The 23,668-nt window shown below is 38.4% G+C and overlaps 1 protein-coding gene across 1 annotated transcript; it reads left to right on the top strand.

The window, feature by feature from the left end:
- The first annotated feature begins 12,116 nt into the window (after positions 1-12,116).
- On the top strand, positions 12,117-22,273 carry LOC109034615 (macro domain-containing protein CT2219). The gene is made up of 8 exons (XM_019047866.2): positions 12,117-12,338; positions 12,878-12,990; positions 13,707-13,832; positions 15,285-15,443; positions 17,096-17,212; positions 17,795-17,929; positions 19,695-19,765; positions 21,386-22,273. Exons 2-8 carry the CDS (start codon positions 12,879-12,881, stop codon positions 21,470-21,472), a joined length of 807 nt encoding a protein of 268 aa, XP_018903411.2. The 5' UTR covers positions 12,117-12,338; position 12,878; the 3' UTR covers positions 21,473-22,273.
- Positions 22,274-23,668: the final 1,395 nt, after the last annotated feature.

Raw genomic sequence — 23,668 nt, 5'->3', positions numbered from 1 at the left:
CAAAGAAGACGTAGGTATAGTATGGAGCGATGTTATTGGTTGAAATGGGTGGTTCCTATAGACAAAGGGAGAAAATGATGAACAAAGTATAGGGTCTCTCGTGGGGTACCGTTCGTTACCTACCTCCTTTGTCCATTACAACCCCCCGCTTCCACCAACAGAAGCCCCTCTATATCCCTTCTGTCTTCTTTGCCTACAGCTTTGTCTACCAATTTCAACGATCAGCCTGCTGCAGAGTGTTCCCGGGATCCAATTGTAAAAAATTAGACATGACTTAAAGCTAAGAGAATACTATTTAACGGTATATTGTTGTTTTTTATAGCATTAACGGTTCGCTAGGTAATTTATGTAGGAGACCTTACTCTCTGGATGACCCTCGTAGTATACTTCAGTGCCGTCACGGGGGATTTTCGGACGTGGAGCAAACTTGCCGTTACTTTTTGTGCCTACGTCTGCAGGGAGTCTTTTACAAAACAAGTCTCAAAAATATGATGTCGGTGAATCTCTAAGGGTCGTGGGCAATAAGCAATCGTCGACAATTAGCGAGCCAGAATTGAACAAAAAGAAAAGCATACAATTTAAAAAAAGGAACAAGATTAGAGTGTTGATTATTTTGCCTTTAATGTAAGTTGACACTTTTTCCTCCGTAAAAACATGGTACATAGTCACAGACATGCTCAGTAGGAGCGTGTAGAGAAAACCCAGGCCCTAGTTGCCTAGTTAACTTCGGATCGTACAAGCATCTAAACTAACTCCGTGACAAAGCGTAGAGTATCACAGAAATTGAAGGCGCTTCAAGCCAAGATTGTAATTTTAAAGATCTTACCGATTAGACCTTTACTATGCCGATGCATATTTTTGGAATTTATTGGCCTAGTAAAAATTGGCAGTAGGATCTATGTTCCAAAATTCTATAGCCCACAGCCGGCTGTAAGATTTCCTATAGCTTTTATAGCCGGTTATACAATTTAAGAAATTGTATAGCCTTTTATAGCCGATGGCGATAAAGTTACGGCCAGGCAATAAACTGCATAGCCCGGTGGTAGGAGCTATAGCCCGGCTGCATAATTTTCTTCGCTTTCTACAGCCAGCTATATGTTCTCTATCGCCTTCTATAGCCGCATAAGAATTCCTATAGTATTTGAACGCAGCTCTATGCCATTTTTACCAGGAACATTAAAGCCTTACAAATTGCCCTCTAATTGCCTGCAACATTATGCTTAAGGCCCTGATTCTCTCTAACACGAATCTTCTTCGTAAATAATTAATCAACAAGAGAGCAAGTTGAGTTCATCATTGGCGGATAATTTCTATTCGTTTACAGCTTCGGTTTAATGACTGGCAATTCTGTAACACAAACGATCTGCAAATAGAACACTAATGAGTCACGGTAGGACCGCCTAACGCTGTCTGTAAATGCACAGTGGTATAAATGCTCAAAAGTTTTGCAAACTTAATTCGGACTCGATTCCAACGGCGGGAGTTCAGAATTGGGCGTATTTACGCCGAAAGATACTAGGTGCAAATGCAGTAAATCAAAAGAAGCTATGAGGCACGCAAACCCCGCCTACATAGATCCTTTCAACTTAATTCATTTGAACATAGTTCCTTTTAGAATAAGCACGTCCAATTGGGCTGGCAATCATCACGCAATCCGCCGAAATTACTCTAAAGAGCAACCACGGTCTGGCCTCAGGGGCAGCAAAGTTTGTTGAGGAAACGAATAATTAAACGCGACAATTGATTTCGCAAAGGAGGGGGAGGGGGCCCCGCGAGAAAAGAGCGGGTATAACTGAGAGTGCCAAATTGCACAAACTGATCCGCCGATATGCGAATAGACCCATGTGAAAAATCTAAGATAACGGCACCACTTGGCGATTATGGTCATAATTATGATCAGTCGTGAGTGTAATAAATTGAAGGGTTGCATGGAACCCCGTATTTGTACCAGCCGAGTTTTGTCTCCGCTTCGTTTACTGATCAAACCTCATTTATCTTTACTTTCTTTCTCCTTCTCGCAGGCTTTTGTTTTTTCCACAATACTCCACAAAATCGATACATTCGTAGCCCCGTCCTCCCGCCCTCCCCTTTCACCGGCTCAGCTTTGAGACCCTTATTCCTGTCATCCAGCGCGGCCTTCCACCTGTTATCTCTATACATGCGTCCTGTCAATCAGGCTCCCCAGTCGGTAGACTACATTTTGCAATTAGGAACTATGAATTCTGGCCCGGTTTAAAGACAACGTATGCGCCATAAGTTTCCCTGTGCACATAAGTGTTTTTTTCAGATGAGCCAGAATTTATAGTTCCAAATTGCAAAATGCAGTCCAATTCGTCTCGCGAGTTCTTAAGTTTCAGCCCTGAAAAATTGTAATCAGTGGGGCCGAATTCAAAACCTGTCTCAATGTGTCAAGAGAAAAATCGAATGCCCAACCCATTTGATCAAAATTTTCAACTGCAGTTCTCAGCAACTTACGGCTCTCTCAGAACTCAAGTAGACGCATTTCACGCCCAACGCATAGAAACTTCACAGTCAAAAACCACTCATGGAGGAGGGCTGGGGTACGATCAAAGGTTAACAATTTCTGAGAGTAGCAGAACACTGAATTTTTTTGGGGGAGGGGGTGAGATGTCAAATTAGAATGGGAGGAGGGATGAGAGGGACTAGCCTCTCGAGAATCTGAAATCCCATACCTTGGCTTTGTCTCTGTGTATATGGATCCCTTTATAGATGAAAAAAGTATCCTAAAATAGTTCATCAACAGAACCCACAAACGCATTGATTGTAATCGTAGGCATTAGATAACATTTTTGAAAATACTCATTTCCCGAAGAAAACAATATTAGCACACCAACTATAAGACAACTGATATATCCATTTCTAGAGATCAATCAAAGATCGAATAAAAAGGGACTCTATTAATGAAACTCATGAATAACTCTAGATAGTTGTTTGAACCTTTTCGAATTAAACCCGAAACCACCAATTAATACTCGCTGAGATATTGCACAAATCTAATACAAATATAAGAATAACCAAATAAATCATCGACACGATTTAAAGCCGTAACTGATCATAGGCTAAAATCTGATTAAATTTTTAGTGATTTTGATCTTTAACGTGTGGAAAGGGCCTTTTACAGGTTTAAAGTTTTTTTTATTTCATTATTTTCAATTGCCTTCCAGTAGACTTTCCATTTGATTTTCAAAAAGAGCACTGTATGCGCCTCTTCAAAAGTTTTCTCTGCATGTCCATATTAGCGTTGCATGTTTTGTGCTCGTTTATATAAACCAATTTGATGTCATTCGTTCGATTACCTTTCGGTGGGTTTGTAGTTTACAATATGCACGGCGGTCTAGCTCTATCTTACCCACGCTTTCTCATCATATCTCTTCTCTAAATTATCGTGCGTCGAAGGAATATATTTCTATTTATTCCTTTCCCTTGCCAACTGGGTCGTCGGACTTTACAGTGTGTGTTGTTAAATTCAGCGGCTTAAGAAGTATGAGCCGTTTAAAATATGGAAACCTATCATCTTATTGAACTTATTACTATGATAAACGCCTCAAAGTCGTTTTTGTGAAGTTTCAGTTATTTCCTCGTTTTAAAGCAACAACCCTGAAACATGTAATTGTTTTTAGAATTATTTTTTAAAACAGCTCTTAAGCTTCATGTGCTATTAGAAATACTCAATTTATATTTAGACTAGGGACCTGTGGCCGCATCGCAGCCGCCAACCACTGAAAAAAACTACACTTAAAAAAACAGTAGAACAACCATGTTTAAGTTATTTCAGAAATGAATGGATTCAAAAGCCGACGGGTGGACGCGAAAGAAAGCTTATTTATCTCTGATTGCAACGTTATGCACCACTTTTTATGTTTTATTTTTGATCATCGATTTTAAAAGGCTTCACACAGTTTTTTCTGAAGAGTTTCCGTGCAGTTTCCTAAATGATCTGAAATGTAAGCATCGAAAATTTCGACGCGATATTTTCGTTCGTTCTGTTTTATTTTTATTAAACCAAAAGTAATTTTACGCGAATCAAGTTTCAGAATCCCTGAATCGTTTAAACATCGGCGGAGTTTCTGAATCGTTGCAATTAAGATACACATTTACCCTTTAATTTTGGTAAATTATCGGGCAGGGGCCGTCAAAAGAAAGACGCGTGGTCCTAGTATTACGGCGCTTTAGCATTGCGCAAGCCAGGGGAGGGAGCGCGGTTGAATGTCTAGTCATCTTCACAGTGTTTTAAATCTAACTAGAGGCAATGTGCCTATACCGGTAGTCGAATAGTTGTCGCAAATAACGCTAGCATTGCATTTGGTGCAATGCGAGAAGTATTCACGCAGTCTTGTAGGCGCTAATATGTCTTCGACGCCGACCGCACTGTTTGGCGCAATGCGCGAAGTATTCCAACAGTCTTGCAGGCGCTGGGAGAGTTTAACGCCGACCGCACCGTGTTCGGCGCGATTATTCGAACTCGCGTTAGGATAATCGCGGCATCGAACAATGGGGCGTAAAAAGTCCATGTTGTGTTTCGACGCCGTATGAGCATTCCAACGTTGCCTCGTTTTCCACTATCAAATATTTTTTCTGAGGATAGCTAGCAAAGTTCTCTACGTTTCTTTTTTTAGATTGAGTGTACCATTGAACAACGCACGAATCTAAGCACTCTGATACATGATTCTTCCCCAGAATTTCATGCAGAGTACGTTTCGCGCAACAGAAACTACTGAAATCAACTTCTAGTTCAGATATTAACGTCTTTATTGTCCATTGGTTACGGGAACTTTGAATTGCTTGGTCACAAGAAAAGCAAAACCCTACGCGAGTCAAATTGCGCGCTGCAACGGCTTTAGCAGACTACTCAGCGAGCATTGTTTCTTTCCTACACTGTGTTGTTCAAAGTGTGTACAGCTTGAACTCAGCGTCAAGACTAAGGTTGCCATATTTTCATATTATTGAGACTGTCATAGTGACGTTAGACTCGCAAGTTGAATCAAGTAAATTATCCTTTATTGTATGAGCGGAATGGTTTAGGTAATTTATTCATAAAAAACGTTATTATCAAGGTAAGGAGTTATCTAGGGTTAGGATTTCGATCCCTCCAGCTCAATGTCAAGTAATGTATATCCTCGTTGACTATTGGTGTTCACACCGTGAGCCTGCAATCCTGGGATCGATGGATTGCGGAAATTGCCCTGTTATATTTGACTCATGTTATCGACTCATTTTTTTCAATTTTTTTAAGTGAGAAAGAAGCTAACTTTATAGTTTGAAGTATATATAGAATATTATGCCAAAGTATAATAAAAATTAAGATAGTTTTAAATAAATCACGTTGAGAATGGCAGGGAGTCTGCTTCAGAAACGTCGCAAAAGGAGATCCGTGGCTTCGCACTTTGGTTATCAATTTCTTTATATCTCGTTCAAAAGTTGATATCCAAACTTCCCGTTGTTAATTTACGTAAATTAACATATAGTCGCGATATTGTGGCAACATTATGGGCATGCACATAAGTGCGCCTTCGTCTCAAGAGTTAGGCAATTTGAGCTACTCCGGAGTTAAAATATTTGTACCATTGCCTTCGACTCACGTAAATCACAAGCTGGTCTAATTTAAGTGAACGATTTAGCTGAAGCTTTCATATTTTCCAGTACTTACTTACTACTTACTATTCGGCGCTACAGCCCTTCTTGAGCCTTGGTCTCCTCAACTATGCCATGCCATAACATTCTAACTTCTGTTTTTTTCCTTCAGCCATTAATGTACAACTTGTTGAGATCCTGTCAATTTATCTGTAGATTCTATTTGCTCCGAGGCTTTTTAGGATGACTCGTAGCAAGGGTTTTTTACGTTGTATGGTCGCTAACCCTGCGCACAACCCTCCTCCTTCACCTGGGCTTGAGATCCGATGAGAATAAATAGTTCACCCCTAGGCGGAATTCTTTTTTTCTAGTATTTAAGCAGAAAAATAAACTATAACTAGGCAGTATTTGTAACTGTTGAAATTGTTTCAGGTAGTTAAACCTGCATTGTGCAGCGGCTTACTTGATTGTTTTTTTCTTTTTGTTTCGCTCTTTTTTTATCTTTTACATATTATTTTGTTTCCCCCTCATTCTATCTCTTTTTTATTTAAATGAAAGAAATGATAAGAAGTCTGTTTGGAATTATAGTTTATTACGACATAGGAGATATGTTAACAGACATAAAATCACATAGCTTTGGTGTAATTGCAATACATCTTGTATGATATAAACTGGCATTTACCCTTGTTGAGGAGCAATTAAAAGCCTAAGCAAAGATGTGAAAGACAAGATGGTTTTTGAGAATATTAATCACTCACCGCAAGGATGGTTGCTATGCTTGTGTAATTATGTCTTGATGAGCACTCTCTGCGAAACTGTAAATAAGTCATCCAGCATTCCACACTGATCACGCATAGGAACAACACCCAGAACAGAGAAAAAGTCACAAAAACTAAATTGTATTGAATTTCACATTGTGAGCACTTGGTCAGAAGGAGAGGATAGACTTAAGCCTAAACAATGAAAAAATCCTCAATTTATTTTCGAGGACGTGTTGGGACGCGTGGGTTTCGTGTACGCCGGACGCCGGTTCCATGTTTAACGGCTTTACCGGTCGATTTCTAGAACTTTACGAAATACAGTGCAGTCTACGTTTCAACTTTTAATGCTCTTTCACACGGAACGTGGCTATTTGTTTCAATGGGGCTAATCCATTTAGTCGCACCAGACAGCAACAAGGCTCATGCGGGTTTTATCCGCGGATTTACACCTTTCAGTGACTTCCGTCGAAAAATAAAACTTTTAAAATTGGAGCCATAACAGCGATATGGTGAAACTTTCTCAGAATACTTCTCACGGAATCAAGTGGCTCAAGATTGCGAGACACCGTAGTTGTTTCTTTTAGTTTAATTGATTTAATTCATGTTTTTTAAAAAGAATAAACTATGAGCGAAAGACGAAGACACCCTTGCTGAGACGAAAACCGTAAAACATAAAACTGTAGCAAAAGAAGCTGCTCATTCTAGCGTATCCTCGAAGTCCGAGTTTATTCAAAATTATACGTAGCCATGCCTCCTTCCTTTGCAAAATTTTAAACTAGAGGCCGTACCTCCTCATTTGATCTATCTGTCATCCTTCTACATAGAAATTGAAAAAAATCCGTGTTTGGCGTACTCTGATCAACGGAACCCACCGTATCGGTAGTCGCTTCTCAAAAATGAAGTTGTCATGAAGATCGGTCGTTATCGGTCACCTGGTCTGTCCTCCACAAATGCGCACAAATTCGAGTCCCTCGTTGATTCGCCAAGTCGCACCGTTGGAAGTTATCGTGATCCGCGGGTTGGAAACAAGTCGAATAAGAAGACGCGCCCCATCGGGAACGGAAAAAGAAACCGCGAGCAAAGAGGATGCTTAGCGTGTATGACAGGACTGATGGAATCATTTAGCCAAGTCAGACCGAAACCCCGCCTCCCCCTTTTCCCTCCGCCCTCGCCCTTCCGTGTTCTCCGCCTGTCGGCACTTGGCTTTCGGCTTTGCAACAGCCGGTGACATTTACCTTTGGCGGATGAAAAAGGGACGCGAGGGGGGAGGGGGGAGGGGGGCTCGAGGACGGAGTGGGGTTGAGATAAGGGCCCGCATGCGCCCCACCGTGCTTTTCAACAAGCTCAACTTATGACCTGCCTCCAGACTTCTGAGCTTTTTCCTCGAGCCTCGTCGCAGGACAATGGGATTGTCTGAGCGGTCTTACAGTCGCGCGCCGATCGGCATTCGGCAGAAGGCGTCATGCCGGTTACGAACGAGGACATTGCGCCTCTAAACGGCTCTTTGATCAATGATCCGAGAGAGGGAGGAATATTAAAACTATTTTTTTGGAAATCCACCAGCCGCGAGCTGATTATTGAAATTGATAGACAAAGCTATAGACAAAGAAGACATAGAGAGTAAGGAGCGATCCTATCGCTTGAAATAGGTGGTTCCTATTGACTGAGGGAGAAAACGATGGACTAACTATGGGGTCTTTCGTGGGTTACCGTTAGTTGCTCTATTACCTACTTTATTTGTCCATTGCAACCAACCGCTTAGGATTCCTATATTTCCATTTCGTCTTTTATGTCAATAGCTTTGTCTATGAATTTCAATAATCGGCCCGCTGAGAATGCTGAGATGATTTCAAATGTAGAGTAGGTCAATAAGTTTGAAGGAGCATGAATGTGAAGCCGGTTCCTTCGTGAAATTGTTTTCAATCTATTTCCTTATGAAAAGGATCTCGATCCCTGGTAAAAATTGGCAGTAGAATGTGTGTTCCAAAATACTATAGACCTATAGCCGGCTGTACAATTTCTCATAGCCTTTTATAGCCGATGGCGATTAAGCAACAGCCAGACGATAAAGTTTATGCTAAACGTTACTAAATACGGATACTAGGACTTAGTGAGATGTTGGACTACCGCTCTCGTTTTGTGCCGTAGTATCTTGATTTATTTTGCGAGGAAAGCTCCGTACTTTTGAAGGATGCCTGTCATTCTTAATATGTTGGAGCGCCTTAAATTTCTTATGATACTGTGCAATACCTCTGGTGTGAAATAGTTGCTTCAGACGCCGCGCGCCGTGGCACGCTGCGGCGCGGCGGGCGGGCAGAGGGCGCGAAACGCGCTTTGGCGCCTACAAACCTAACAAGGATACGTCACGCATTGCGCAACGCGTGAAGTATCCCTGTTAGGTTTGTGGGCGCCAGTGCGTCGCCGCGCAATGCGTGAAGTATCCCTGTTAGGTTTGTAAGCGCCGATGCGTCGCCGCTCCGCTTTGTGTTAGGCTCTAATATTCAATCTCGCGGAGTCAGCGTTTTTCAACTCATGATTTTGAAATGTTTGCACACTCTGTATGGACCATCTCATTTTAATTGATGAAAAATAAAATGTTTTAAAGGAAAATATAATGTGTGTTTTGTAAATATTAAGGTAGTTCCGTATCAAACTTAATGATTTCCAAAGCACACGAATTTCTACACAATTTCTTTTAGCCTTTTATAGCCAATGGCGATAAAGTGTAAAGCCCGGCGATAGGAACTATAGCCCGACTGTATACTTTTTTATAGCTTCGCATAGCTCGGTTATATGATTTGCTCCGCAGTCTACAGCCAGCTATATGATTTTCAATAGCCTTCTCTAGTCGGCTATAAGAACTCCTATGGTATTTTGAAACGCAGCTCGTATCGCCAGTTTTTACCAGGGAATACTGAGGTAAAAAAAGAGAAAGAAAATAATGATGAAACTTGGGTAAGGACGAGTTTTACTCAGTTTTCCATTTTCTCCCGAATACATTACTCATCGCCTTCATCTTTGACCAGTGGCATCGCGTTTATGAAGCAAAAGCCCCCCCCCCCCCCCGAAAAAAAATCAAATATTTTTTTCTATAATAAAATGATATTTTGTTATGAAAATAACAGAGACTCGAGTTCGAGTAGTTCTGTGGATCAATTTTTAATTTTCCGGGGGAAGAATCTCCCCAAACCCCGGAGTCTCGTTTGTCCACATTTCGCCCCCGAAGTATCAGCCCTCACGCTGCATCCCCCTTACACTTGCTTTGTTTTAAGCTCTCCAAATCGACAGATTGTTCTTTACTTCTCTGTTTCTGTTGTTCTCTCTCAGGTATACAAAAAGGGAAACACTTTCAATTACTCTTCTCTCAAACAATAAAATTCGGTAGCCGAATCACTACACAGTTTTGATTAAGGTATCTTGAGCTTTTACAAAGTTGAAATCATTTTTTTTTTTTTTTGGGGGGGGGGGAGGAGGGACAAAGATGCAATCGCTTGGTTTGGTTACGAGTGGGTTGCAGACAACATAGAGCGGTTAGAACTGCTCATCTATAGATATCTTCAACTCCAGGTCCGTCTTCAATTTCGACGCATATGCAAAAAACATACCGGAGAGCGCGAATCGTTATCTATTTGCATGGACCTCACCATAAACTTTTGATGAGGCCAACTAAGAACGAGGAAATCTATCGGTGAATATCGTCAACCTTAAGTTCACTTTCAACATTGCCGCAAAAGCAACAAACTTAGCAAGGTGGTTTCCAGGATCTTTCAGTGAAAGATTTTTGAAGCCTCCGAAAACACCATCCAATGAACTTTGACCCGACTATCTCTTCTGTGGGGCTATGCGGCCGGTACATACGAACTTTAGGTATGGACGTAATTATGCTAAAAGGAACTACGTACATCACACGCAAAGCAAATGCACATAGTTCTTTTTAGCATAAATACGTCCATATAGGTCTACAGATACAGCCTAATAAATGAATCAGGCATCACATTGAAAAAAAAAGAGAAAAAAAAAGTGTCGGCGGTCAGCACAGCCGAGTTCGGAGAGACGCGTTTGGGCCTCGTTTTCTAACTTTTCTCCCGAATCTAAGAGACATCTCATTCGCAGTGTGTAGCAGGAGCATTGCGAATTCACGCCTCGCGCCATCGTCCCTTCAATTTTACAGATGCAACACGGACATCCATCAAGCACGAATTGTTGTATCTGCACCGTCATCAACGCGCGTCCTTTTCCTTGCTCTGTTTCCACGCTGTGATGGTTTTGTCAGTCTCATTCGTAGTTAGTGAGAGCGGAACATTGTGAGCTCACGCTTAACCGTCGTCACCGCGCCTTCAATTTTGCGAATACAACACGGACACCCATTGAGCACGAATAGTTGTACGTCTGCGTTGTGATCAATGCGCGTTAAGGTGTCTCGTATTTTTGAAATTTGACGAAAGATAATAATAAGTTTGCTGAAATTATACTATGAGGGGCTTGGCGGACAAGAAGCATAAGTGCAATTTTTGCTATTCCAACAAATGCGTGTTTTAAGTTTTGAAATTACAACCACGTGGAGCCATATGGTAAAAAAGGAGTAATTTGAACTCACTTTTTGATGCTTTAACGTTGGATTTTAAAAGAATGTGCTTCATGTCCAGTTTTGGTTGAAATTATCAATATCTCAATTTTTTAAAAAACTGCTTTTAAGCGCTTCGTCCTCCAAGCCCCTCACATGATGTGACTAAATCAATAATAATCAATCTAATCATTTTGAAAGAAAGAAAAAAATAAGAAATAAACGCATTTTTGAAGGTCTCTATAGCTCCCTAAATGACGCATGTTTCAACATTGGTATTTTAGAAGAGTTGTATTAAAGCAGGGAATTTTATTTGACGACTACCCCCAAAAATCCCGAACCGGGTCAAATTGACCTAACAGTCTCTTCTGGGAAAGTTTACGCACGGCAATTTCGGAGGCAAACCGTTCTTAATCCGTTCCTTGAAGAATACTTTGAAGCTTCTATAAAATCCCAAGAAATCGTCACCTTCCAGGCAAAGTATCACAAGCGCCATGCGACGTTTAAAAATTTCCGCCGCCATTATATTTTTTTACAGAGAAATTGTTCAACGAAGCTGTCCGAAAATTACACCGAATTTTCTTTGTGCTGCCGATAAAATTTAGTGAAATTTTCGAACAGATTCAACCAACAATTTCTCAGTAAAAAAATAAAATGGCGGCGGAAATTTTTAAACGTCGCATGGCGCTTGTGATACTTTGCCTGGAAGGTGACGAAATACTGAAGTAGGGTGGTTTTCTGTCGTCTGAGGCATTCTTCAGGATTCCTAGTCCTTTTTGGGCCCCAATTCGAGACGGCCGCGAGATCCGCTTAAATGCGTAATGAATTGATCCCCCTTCTTGAAGAATACTTCATATCTCTTTGCTAATGAGGACCAACTTAAGAACAATCACAAAAAAGCCAAGAAGTGGCCAAGAAGGTCAAATCGTCACGGTAAATTATCCAGGAACGATTTGTTTTCAGGAGTATGAGGGAACGTAATATTGCGCCAGTAGCTTACCAACGAGGTGATAATTTTAAAAAAAGTATATCTTATCCTCAGAAACATGGAAATAACATAGACAATAATTCAAAAACTTTTAAAATTAATGTATTTAAATACGGGTCAATGACCGCGCATCAAGTGAACTCAGAGGTGCTGCACTCTATCAGCTGAAGTAGTATTAGTAAGTTTAGTAGAATCAAAACAAATAACGATTTGAGGTTATGTTCGTCCCGGTCCCGCAGCACAGATTAGAGTTTGTGTGTCGTGCTAAGTAAATTCATTCTTTTCATTGCTTACCTCGGGTGTCATCAGTACTTCCCTCATTTATTTTCACTAGTGCAGTCGACCTAATACTTTTCATTAACTTACTCAGTACATTGTAGTTCTAAGGCAGAGGGAGAAGAATAGTTAAACTTTCTTGTCATTCTCACGACCGGTACGTTATGTCTTCTCTTGTAACAACTCTTTCAACTTTATCCCCACATTTTCGGCTCTTCTTTCCAATTTACCTCCTAAGGTGGTCGTAGGTTGTTATGAGTAAGAACTGAGGGTCGCATGAAGGACCTTATCAAGCAGCCGCTCTTCATTGCTCACGAAGACTTTACCTAAGCCCTGAGCCTTATCACAAATCCAACTCATATACAATTTCTTTCTTTAAAATTCCATTCTATTCTCAGTTAAAGCCTGCCTGACTTTAAATCATAGAGGAAGTAAGAGCCTATATTAAATAGCAGAAGTGCATGACCAGCTGATCCTCCTGCGCTTATTTTTCAGCTAAGCAAACACGTAACAACCTCTTTCCCATTTTTTATGGACAATAACATGATAAATCGAAACCATATTTTTTTTTTTCCGATCAGCCAACTTTTTGGCAATAATACACGAAACGCTTCTGTTATATTCCTTGGCTCAAAGCCCTGTTACCTCTATTCTTTATCAGTAAATATCTTACCTATCTCTCTCGTTTGTTCTCAGGATGATTGCTATTTTGTCTCTTGCGTGTCCCAGATTTGTTCCTAAATTAAGCTTCCTAGGTTCATCGAGTGTTTTCATTCAACAACTGAACATGAGTTTTGCCGTGGAAAAAGGTTAGAAATTTATTTCCTTATTATTAATTTATCTCTTGGACTGTTTTCATCCATCCAAAAGTTAAGCTCAAGACCAGAGTAGTTATTTTGTGATTAAAGAATGTTTATAATTTAAAGGTACACTTACTTGGTTTGTTCCGATACTGATTCAGCATGCCTTAGACCTTGTCCACACAAGCACAGTCTGAGGAACTTTGGTCGAACTTGTCCTAGTAACTTGTCGTAAATTACATATAACTTGTTCCTGGAACCCTTAGTTCACGGAACTAATTTGTCTTGACTGCATTCATGTGGACAAGGTCTTATGTAGGTAGTAAGTAGTGTCATATAGCAGACATGGCTGAATTTGATCTCCTGCTCCTGCGATGGTTGGGAAAATCCATAAAATAATGTGGGCCCAGCAAGCATCTTACTAAAAATTTTCAAAAAACAGTTCCTCTTTTGAATGAGTTTGACCAAGGTATTGTTCAAATAATTGATCAGAGAATTTGAGAAGTGTTGTCAAATTTGTATGCAAACCATGCCTATAAAATACTCTTGCTGTTTCATTGCTGTGTGACCCCTATTATTCAGTAAAGTTTTTTCAATTCGGTTATTGCCAACCTCAACAATATTTGTTATTCTCTGCGCAATTTTAGCTGACTATTTGTGGTCTAATGGTCTTGAAGCATCAACATCCAAAAATTCATGAATTTTTAATTTTTTTTTATTTGTAGAGAAGTTCATGAAAATGTCTGCAGAAGAGAAGCGGACTCTGACTAAATCCAAAAAAGTCTCTTTAGCGGACATTGACACATGGGATGTTTATTTATCAAAAAATTCAGATCAACTGAGGAATCAATGTAAGTTTTTTATCTTTTATGAAAACTGTCAGTCTTCCTCACTCAACTTTCATTTTGAAAAATTCTAGCATAGATTGCAATGGCTATATTTGCCCAGAAATCATGAAGACTTAATAGTGGTGGCAAAGCTGCCTTATTGTAGGAAACTCTTTTATGCTTGATATTCATAATCACAGCACTCATAGACTTAGCTGAGTTATATACTAAACAAATTGAAAAGGATCATATGTATCTTCATGGGGTCAAGACCATTTGTTATTCGATCTTTCATAGATATTGGTGAACAATGTCAATAAAGACCAATCCACCATGTCATTAATATCTGTGGACAAGTAATGAGACCCTACCGTGCATTGGTAGCGGAAAAATTAAATGAAATGTATTTTGTATGGGAGCAGCCAGATGCGCAATGACTGACCCGTGAGGATTGGTCACAGAGTTCATAGAGACGTAATGTAAGTGGAAGAGTTGACGCCATGTTCTGCTAGATGAGTTTAGAGCCCAGTGTGTGCCAAGCTCGGGTCACTTTTTCGATACATGTTGGATCCAAAATGGCGATGTTGATTACATGGTACAGTGCACGTTGCTAATTCGAAATTCAAGGGACCTAGGCTTTTTTTCGAATTAAAGGGTTTTCGAATTGGCGAAATTTCGAATTACAAAGAGCGGTGGCAAAAAAATTTGAATTAGAGAGATGTGTACATTAGCTCTATTATTCGTAGTGGTGGTACCAAAAGCTCTACAATTCAAAAATTGAAAACACTTTTTGTCATTTTTTTTCGTATGGAATAAAGAAGAGGAAATTTTAAAAAAACTACATATCATTATTTAAAGATTAGAGCTTTGCTATCCGCCGATACGACTTCGAATTATAGAGGTCGGACGAAAAGATTTCGAATTACAGAGCGTCCTGAATGTCAATTCAAATTACAAAGCATGCGGAGCCGGTCACTTTGAATCATACAGCTAATTAACTAGTCGACTTGGCGCTCAAAATTTTCGAATTAAAGGGTTCTTTTCAAGGGGATCTGTCTCGCCTTCGAATTAGCCAGCGTGCATTGTAATTCCTATCTCCTTTGTTTACATCGGATGGCCAGGTGCTCGTGTATCGCAAATAATCGATCATGTATTGAAAAAGAGACCCGGCGTCACACAGGAGTCTGGGAATTCGGGACCTGGAAAATGCTTAAAAGTGGCGCTTGCTCTCCCACTTACATTATGACTCTATGTACTCTATGGGATTGGTCTTGCTACTAATTTAAAGTGCCGCTTTTCCAGCATAAAGTTATGTATGGAAGCTTTGATTGTCTGAACAAATTTGAAACGTGAGTAGCTCAGCAGCTAAATCAGCACAATGATTGCAGCAAGTTTTCTTTCTTCTCATTACATTTTATTCAAAACAAATTCTGTATTTTTAAGTTATGAATTTTAACTTGAATTTTTCTTTCACAGTGGATGCACGCCTGAAACAAGGCTCTCTTGATGTAGAAGAATTCACAGTTGACCCTGATCTTGCGAAGCGTGTCTCAATCTTTGATGGTGATATCACTGGCCTGTTTGTTGATGCCATCGTAAATGCTGCAAATAGCCGTCTACTGGGTGGTGGAGGAGGTATCTAAGTTCATTTTGATTTATTTGCTTCTTTCTACAGTACTCTGTCATTCATTCATTGTGAATGCCTGCTGTGGTTAGTGAAATTTCAACGTATCATGATGAAAATTATTTGATTTTGAATGGTTGTTTACAAGACAAGACCTAAAAGGGGTTGACAAATCCTTGAAAAGTCGAGGAAAAAGCGGAAAAAGTTGTTCATTTGAAAAAATGAAAGTCAGGCTTGATTTCAATGCAATTTTTCTAAGTCCCCTGACAACTTGTCTAATTCTTCATTGACAGGTGCATATTCTACAGCATAAATTGTTCTAAAATCATGAAAAAAATGACTCCAGATCTTGCAATTTGGCGCCGGTTAAATTTCTACCTTATTTGATATTATGTACTCCTTGACCTCCTGAGCACAATGAGCCATTAAAATCGAACACTACAGGTGCCAATGTTGAGAAAAATGGGGCTGCAAATTGAAGTTTTTGGCATTGTTACACGCGTATTCTTGTTGTGAAAATACAGGTCTGTTGCTGTGTATGTAGGCATTGTGCTGCATATTGTTTTCTTTAAGAGAAATTTGTTGGTTTTTGTCTATCTTATCTTCTGGGCCAGGGAGGAAACAAAAATCCCTTCTCAATCACCACTCAAAAGTTGCAATATTTGCGCTGTGTAATGCTCCTTAAAATGCAAGAAAATTTATTTTATCCGTTCCACTTTTCCCAAGATTGGAACGTAGAATGTTCAATATTTAAAACTTATCGTCCTTAGGAGGTCATAAGAAACATCATATCAAATAACATCAAAATTTAGTCAGTGCCAGATTTCTTTGTATTGTATATGTAGTCCTTTACAACAAATTTAAAAAAGAAACATCACAACCATTCTTGTGGAAGCAAATAGGTAAATTGTCAGATAAGACTTGCGAACAATGCAATGCAATTAAGCCCCCTCTTTCTTTCACCACTCCATTTTACCAAGCCAAGTAGAGTCAGAAAATGTTGCTGTCAAACTTGGAATTTTTTTTTTGTCCTGCCAAAACTTTTGAATGGCTTCTATTCGACCTTTCCTTCGAAAACAGCTGTAGAAACCATGATATTCAAATGTAGATAATTGCATCTCAGGATTTGCAAACTTTCAGCTCTCGTTTTGTCATAAACGAGACTGTCAAATTCCTTTGATTGCTCAAGCTAGTTTATTTAAGGGTGCAGAAATATGCTGAATTCGGTGAAAATCACAAAAGATAGAAAGTGGATTGTTCTTACAGCAAACAATTCTTGTATGCCTGGTCAACAATGTGATCCCAATTGTGCACAAGCAGTAATTCAGCAGGTCTAACATTACAATGATCCATCAAAAAACCATAACAAAAATTTAGTGTACATCTCAACTGAATGTTTTGAAAGTTAAAATATACAACAGATTTAACCATCTTCCAGTACGAGAACCTGTTCTGTTCGCATATCAAGTGTCAGCTATAAACGTTTTTGATTGTGTCTGAATACAAGGGAATCTATAATGTAATTAACTTGATTAAGAAAAAGGGGGGGGGGGGAGGGAAAGAATTTTGTCTCAAATTGCCAATAATTATTTATGGTTTAAGTACGGACAGATGATTGGGTATAAAATCTCTGTTATCCCTTTATTATTTTTTTCCATTGCAGTTGATGGAGCAATTCATAGAGCAGCTGGACCCTCACTATTAGAGGAGTGTAAAACTTTGAAAGGCTGTCCAACAGGTGATGCAAAAATAACTGGTGGTTATAAGTTACCAGCCAAATGTAAGTCATTCTAGAGTTCTCAACACATTCTAGCTTTCAGGACATGAACGGCATGGAATTATAGATTGCTGCTTGCAAATTTTTTCACATGTATTTTTTCTCGCCTTGATACTATTAGCATTGACTTTCTCAAAATTTTAGCAGTCACAAATTTAGAGTCAATTCATAAATTTTTGGATGCATTTAATTATCGATTTATTATCCAATTTTGTCTGAAGCAAAAAAGGGGTACACGCACAACTGGTCTAATCTTGCTCACAGGAGGTGGTCTTTTCCCAAAGTTTCGAGTTGCCTAAAAATTTATGGGGGACACAGTGAAAAGACTTATCACAAATGTTTCCAAGTCAGGATGGAAATTGTGATGCAAAATACAAGTTACGGCAATGAGAGACGGGAATACATAATCATCAATTTTGCAGTCAATTTGTATGCATCATTATTATACATACACATACACATTGATTCCTATACATTGTTCTCATTTGAACAGTCTGATTCGCACTCTATTACGATCACATCAGAAACTCGAGGCTCCTTATCTTTTTCCCTCCAATTATGTGATATTGTATGTTTTTTGTCCAGATGTAATTCATACTGTGGGCCCTCAGGATGGTTCAGATATGGATCTTAGGAGTTGCTATGAGAAATCACTGCAATTGTGCATTGAACATGATATACACAGTGTTGCTTTTCCATGCATTTCCACTGGAGTTTATGGTAATTTTGGAATTTTATTTTTCTACCAGGGGTGCAGAGAGTTCTTTGCCTTCATAGTTTTTAAGGCAGCCTTCACATATTTTGATTGGTATCCAAATAAGACTTATTTCCCTTCTTTTTTTTTAAGGCAGCCCTCGAATTGGTGTTTACTTAAGACTGCACTTCACTATTTTATTTGTATCAAAGAAGGCGCTGCAGTTTCCTTTGCAAGAAGTAAAGTGGTTACTAGTTTCCTTCTGAAAAAATAGAGCATTTAATGCCAAAACCAAGGCATAGCAACCAATTAATACAAATCAAAAATAAATATTCAAATCTACAAAAGAAGATTTTAAATGCAGATCATGTAAAACAGAGGAAACCATTCATCACATGGTGTTGGCTTGCCCAATATTAGCACAAAAAGAATATATTGTGATACATGATGTGGTCGCTAGTCATCTCTACCGGAGTATTTGTAGATCTTACAGTGTAGAAATAGCCAACAAATGGTATAACCACAAACGCATGCCAGTCTTGAAGGTCCCCATGGCAATTATTATTGGAACCTAAAGTTGCGAACAGACAGGACCTATAAAATCCAGCAAACTTGACATTACTATCAAGGGTAAGCAAAAAGAAAAAATCTGCCACTTGATTCATGTCACAGTCCTATCTGAACGTATTTTGGCTAAACAGAAGTAAGCATCAATTTCAGTTCCTGTTACTAAAGTTCTTTTTAAAATGGTTTTCAAAGCCATGTAACGTAATGAGAGTCGAACATGGGTTTTACATCATGTCTGAACTATAAGTTAGTTAAAACCGTTCGGCACCAGCTGATCTTTTGTTAACGCAGTGACCAACAAACTGCGAGCAGTAGGTTGAGAACGATAATCACAAAGTTTTAAATAAAGTTCGTCACTATAGAACCGAAATATGACAGAAATGTTGTACAAAATAGAATTGAACGAATTTGGAAAAGAATTAGAAAGTTCGTCGAATTTCCACACTGTGATGCACTTTCACCATATGACTCTTGAGTAAGATTGGCCTGAAAGGCAGAGAAGGCGTGACGTGTAGACACAAGGGGTCAAAAGATAGTAAAAGACCTAGATTTCTAGGCAGCGCACGCTTTTATAGACTTGCCGACGTTACGAAAAAAAAAAAAAAATGTAATAAAAAAGGAAGCAGAACAACCCTTGAAGTATGCAGTTATGGAATTTGAAACTTAACCATCACAGAATATGAAAACAGTGGTGATTTCTGTAGTAATCACCAGTCAGCAGAACTAGAGAAAATGCTAGAAGAATACAATCTCGATGCAGCATCTCAATGAGAACAGTAGTGCTTCAGACAGGCCACATAGTTTGCACAGTTTTGCATTACTGGAGGTCAGAGCTGTGGTTCACCTCCAATGATTAGGAATTCTTGAATGAACAACCATCGCCTAGGGACACAAAAATAACTACTACTAATAATCTTTATAGAAAGAAAAACCGATTTTATTGTTTGAAATTTCCCCAGAATATGTTTCATGTATTATAGAAAAACCAGGGAAATTTTGCAAAAATGATGTTACGTAGCTTTTCCTTTAAAAAGAAAAAGAAAAAAAGAAATATGACCCAGACTTTTAATGTTGGAGACTGAGTTCTAGCAAAGGCAACAAGGATCACAATTAACATGACCCCTATTTTTGTCCTCTTTTAAACCCTTCATCAATTTATTCATCAAAATGGTAATTATTTCTTTTGTAATCATCAGGTTACTAACTTTTTTTTTTTTATTTCAGGATTTCCTCATGAACGAGCATCCATAATTGCTACAACAACAGTTAGAAAGTTTTTGCAAGATAATCCTAGCGTAAGTATTCATAGTTTTGGAAACTTTACTACAACAGTATTCTAGCTCAAAAATATTTTTTCCTCTGTACTTTACTATCCAACTAATGGCAAACAAAATTATATCTGTCTCCTCTCTTTCTTAATACATTAGGGATGTTGGAAGATCCAGAAGTAGCCTTGAGAATAGGCATATCTGAAGCACATTTTAGAAAGAAACACATTGGCCAGTTTAAAAAGCTTAATGCTGCTTTTTATGACTGAAATGAAGAGGCTTATTGATGAAGCTGCTGAATGAAGAATTCTCAATGGCCTGAAGTTTATGTCGGCATATGAGGCGACCGACCACCCATGGGTGCATCAATCTTGAATCCATTGCAACATGACTGCTGCAAGGTTCACATCTTGAACAAGCGATCTCATTCTTAAAAAAAAGGAAATTATTTACTTCGAACAACAACAATATTGCGAAAACGGTTAAGACATATACCCTCTTGATACAATTGCAACCTGAAAATAAATAAAGAACCGTCGGTGGAAGAATGGTAGGATACACAGCAGCTAATGCTTCTCCTTACAACATGAAAACTGTTTAAATGATATTTTTCCGTTCGAAACGAGGTTGGATTTTTGGGGACTTTGATAGTCTTTTCTCGTTACAGCTTGATCAAATCAAAAAAGAAAAATGCAGGCATTGTCCTTTTAATGCTCTTTTTGGAAATGAACTGAAGAAAAAATCGTACAACAGCTTCATTACTGTTTTTGTCAATTTCTGCTGTTTAAAATTAAACGCACCAAAAGTTTGAGTTTCTTGGCTACAATATCTCATACTACTTTATATTTTAATTTAAACATTTCTTATTGTTACTCTTGAATAGATAGTACACCTTGTCTCTCTTGGGATGGATTTCATGTGGAAACTGATTTGGGTTTCAAATTAGGGACATAGAATTATGAAAATTATCTGCAAAAAGTTGAGATTGGCCATCATTTACCCAAAATTCTGTCCTCAAAGTTTGCTGAGTTATATCCATCTGCTTTGTTGATACTGTCCCGAAAGAGAAGCTGGCTGAGGCCTTGTTCCTACAGGCTGTTTTCATGAAATTTGTTCCAAGGACGGATTGCAAGAATGAACTTCAGTAATTTTTTGCAATTACTGTCTCCACGAGTCGTGAATCTCACATTTCTGCAAAATGTTTGCACAGGGAGATTAATTATTAAAAACGGAGTTTTTAAATGGCATTCAGATAAAAATTGGGTTGCATTTTCCAAAAACGAACCAAGAGCATTCCAATGCCGCAATAATTGTGCAATTTTTTTTACCTTGGAAATGTAAACTGATCATCCAAATAAGTTTTATTTTTGCTCCCAATAAACTATAAACTCTTGACAAAAATTACCTTTGTAAATTTAATTTTTCACACCATTTCAGGAATTTTTTTGTGAAGAATATAAGTTGCACAATCCCAGCGACATTAGAATGCTCTCGGTTCATTTGCGCAAAATGCAATCCAATTGAATACTCTTAATGTTTAAACAAATTACTTTAACAAAAACCAACGCCTTCATTTTCTGTAGATTCCAACAACCTGTTTTTATACAAATTGTACGTCTTAATGCTTATCCTATTTCTCTGTTGCAGATTGAGAGGGTGATATTTTGTGTCTTTCAAGAGGTGGATGTCAAAATCTATCAAAATATCCTTCAGAAAGTTTTTCCTGTGAATTAATGCAATTTTGGTGCAGGGTTATCATTGGCAAAAGCCTCGTCTCCTGTCTGAGGATGTAATGCTTACCTTATGCTCCCCTCACCACTGCAGTCTTTTAAATTTACAGTGTTTGATGGTTAAGATTTTGCAGATTTTCTTTTCAAATTTTCTCAAAATCATGACCGTTCACCAAGTCAAAGAAAAATAATGGAACTAAGCTTCAAGTTAATTATGATGAAGAAGATGTATACTCGCCTCAAAAGAAGGATTTCTTGTTTTTCCCTGCAGCACTAAAATCTGTAACTTAAAGTTTATTCAGTAAACATTAAGAATAATTAGGTAGCAGAAAATTATTCTAAAATTGAAATGAAAGGACCTAAGAAATTTTTTAAGCAACACAAAGCAACATGTTTGTCAGCCTCTAAACTCAAATGGTTCCAATCTTCGAAGGAAGGAAACCAAAGCTTCTTGCCCATTTTAAGCATTTATATATATTTTGTAACTTTTTAATCAAACTTCTAACCCTAGTAATTAGCTGTGCAATTTGTAAATAACAAGAAAATGACAGGTTACCAAGTCTCGAATGTTGTGGGCAAGGAATCGGATGTGATGAAAGTTAAGTGTTTTTTAGGTGAAGTTGAATGGATCCACGATCAACTCAATGTTTTATCAAAGTGAAAAGAAAAACTATGCAATGTTTGAGTAGGGTCAATCATTTTCAACTGAGCATACCTTTTTGGTATGTGATATGATGTAATTGCGTTCAAAACGCTCTAATATGTATTTTTTCTCAAAGCCCTAAACATCTGATTTTTTTTTTTTTTTAAATTAAAATCCTTAGTATGATTCCTTTACAATATTTTCTATGAAAGTTTGTTTTTTCATTTTCTTTACAGACCCATAAATTCCTGGGGATTCCCAGGGTTAAAATATTGTCAAATAGGTGAATAAAAGTAACATACATTCTCTGGTTCCCCCCCTCCTTTTTTTTTATCGTCAAAATTATCAACTTCTTTTCAGTCTGCATCTCTACAACTTAGTCAGAGACAAAAACCATAGTTTTTACTATATGTTACACAGTTTATAATAGGTTTCTTGATTTTTTATTCAATTTTCGAAAATTTTGTAATTTTGAAGTAATAAATTGTTTATTTTTCACCCAAAAGTTAACTCCAGTTTTCCATCTTTATTTTATGTGTCTCATTCAATAACTACCTACCTATGTTTTTAGTACTGTCCTCAATTCCTCTCATTGCTTTTTTCTCAATTGGACTGGGTAAGTAACAACTCGCTTTACCACTCATTTGGTGTCACGTGCCCTCCAGATCATTTTGAAAACAAGGAGCTGCTGAGTTGTTCATTTTGGAGGGGGGGGGGGGGGCGGCAAGGGAGTATGTGTCGCCCCCCCCCCCCCCCCATAGAAACCCCCAGTTTCACCTGTCTGTTGAGATCAAATTTTTCTCTTTAATAAAGTCAAGTGCTAGGAATAGGAGTGAAAACTATTGAAAAAGTTCCTCATACAATTCAAAACATCCCCAGAGGCGTGCCTGACCGGCTCTTCAAAGTGTGAGTGATTACCTATCATGCATGCGTGCATGAAAGTGTGAGTTTTTCTGTCAAAGTTTCCTGAGCAAGTAGAATTTAGTCAGAAATTCCAAGGAAATTTCCTGAAAAAATATCCGTCTGAAAAGACCCTTCACAAAGACTAAAATTGCACCCTTAAAGAAATGTTATGCAAAGAGGCATTATTTTTGTTTTTGAAGGTGAGAGTTACTTAGGTATAATAAGTACTCCAACTTTGAATAATATGAATATTATAAAATTTCCATAATCAAGTTGTCCTGTGTAATTCGGGGATGCGGAAAATTTTCCCCCTTCCCCTCCTATCACACCCAATTTTACCTTTTTTCGATTATGGCCCTCAGGGACAGAGGAGGGATTCGAAAAGTCTAAGTGATATTCCCTCACTTTTATTTAGTCAGTGTCAAGTTGTCTCTATAAACCTATCCTCTGAAATTTACTGATGGTGAAAGTCACAATTAAGTATTTGCCTGCAGATTATAATGAAAGATGATTACTTAAATTTAAGTATGCACCTTAAATGTAATTGACTACGTTCTTTTTCTCAGTCAGGTCTGTGTTGGAAGTCGTGACATTGACCTCATTATAATGGATACCTCTTGTTTAACTTCGAACTTTATGTAATTTCAAGAGTTT

The sequence above is a fragment of the Bemisia tabaci genome, chromosome 1, assembly GCF_918797505.1.
Source record: "Bemisia tabaci chromosome 1, PGI_BMITA_v3".
NCBI lineage: Eukaryota > Metazoa > Arthropoda > Insecta > Hemiptera > Aleyrodidae > Bemisia > Bemisia tabaci.
This window is presented reverse-complemented; position numbering and strand designations above follow the sequence as displayed.

Bases quoted from the DNA above. Each gene is read 5' to 3' on its own strand.
- LOC109034615 (XM_019047866.2), top strand. From the start codon at position 12,879: ATGATTGCTATTTTGTCTCTTGCGTGTCCCAGATTTGTTCCTAAATTA. The intron at 17,930-19,694 runs GTAATTTTGGAA...TTTTTATTTCAG, and splicing joins CATTTCCACTGGAGTTTATG to GATTTCCTCATGAACGAGCA. The intron at 19,766-21,385 runs GTAAGTATTCAT...TCTCTGTTGCAG, and splicing joins TTTTGCAAGATAATCCTAGC to ATTGAGAGGGTGATATTTTG.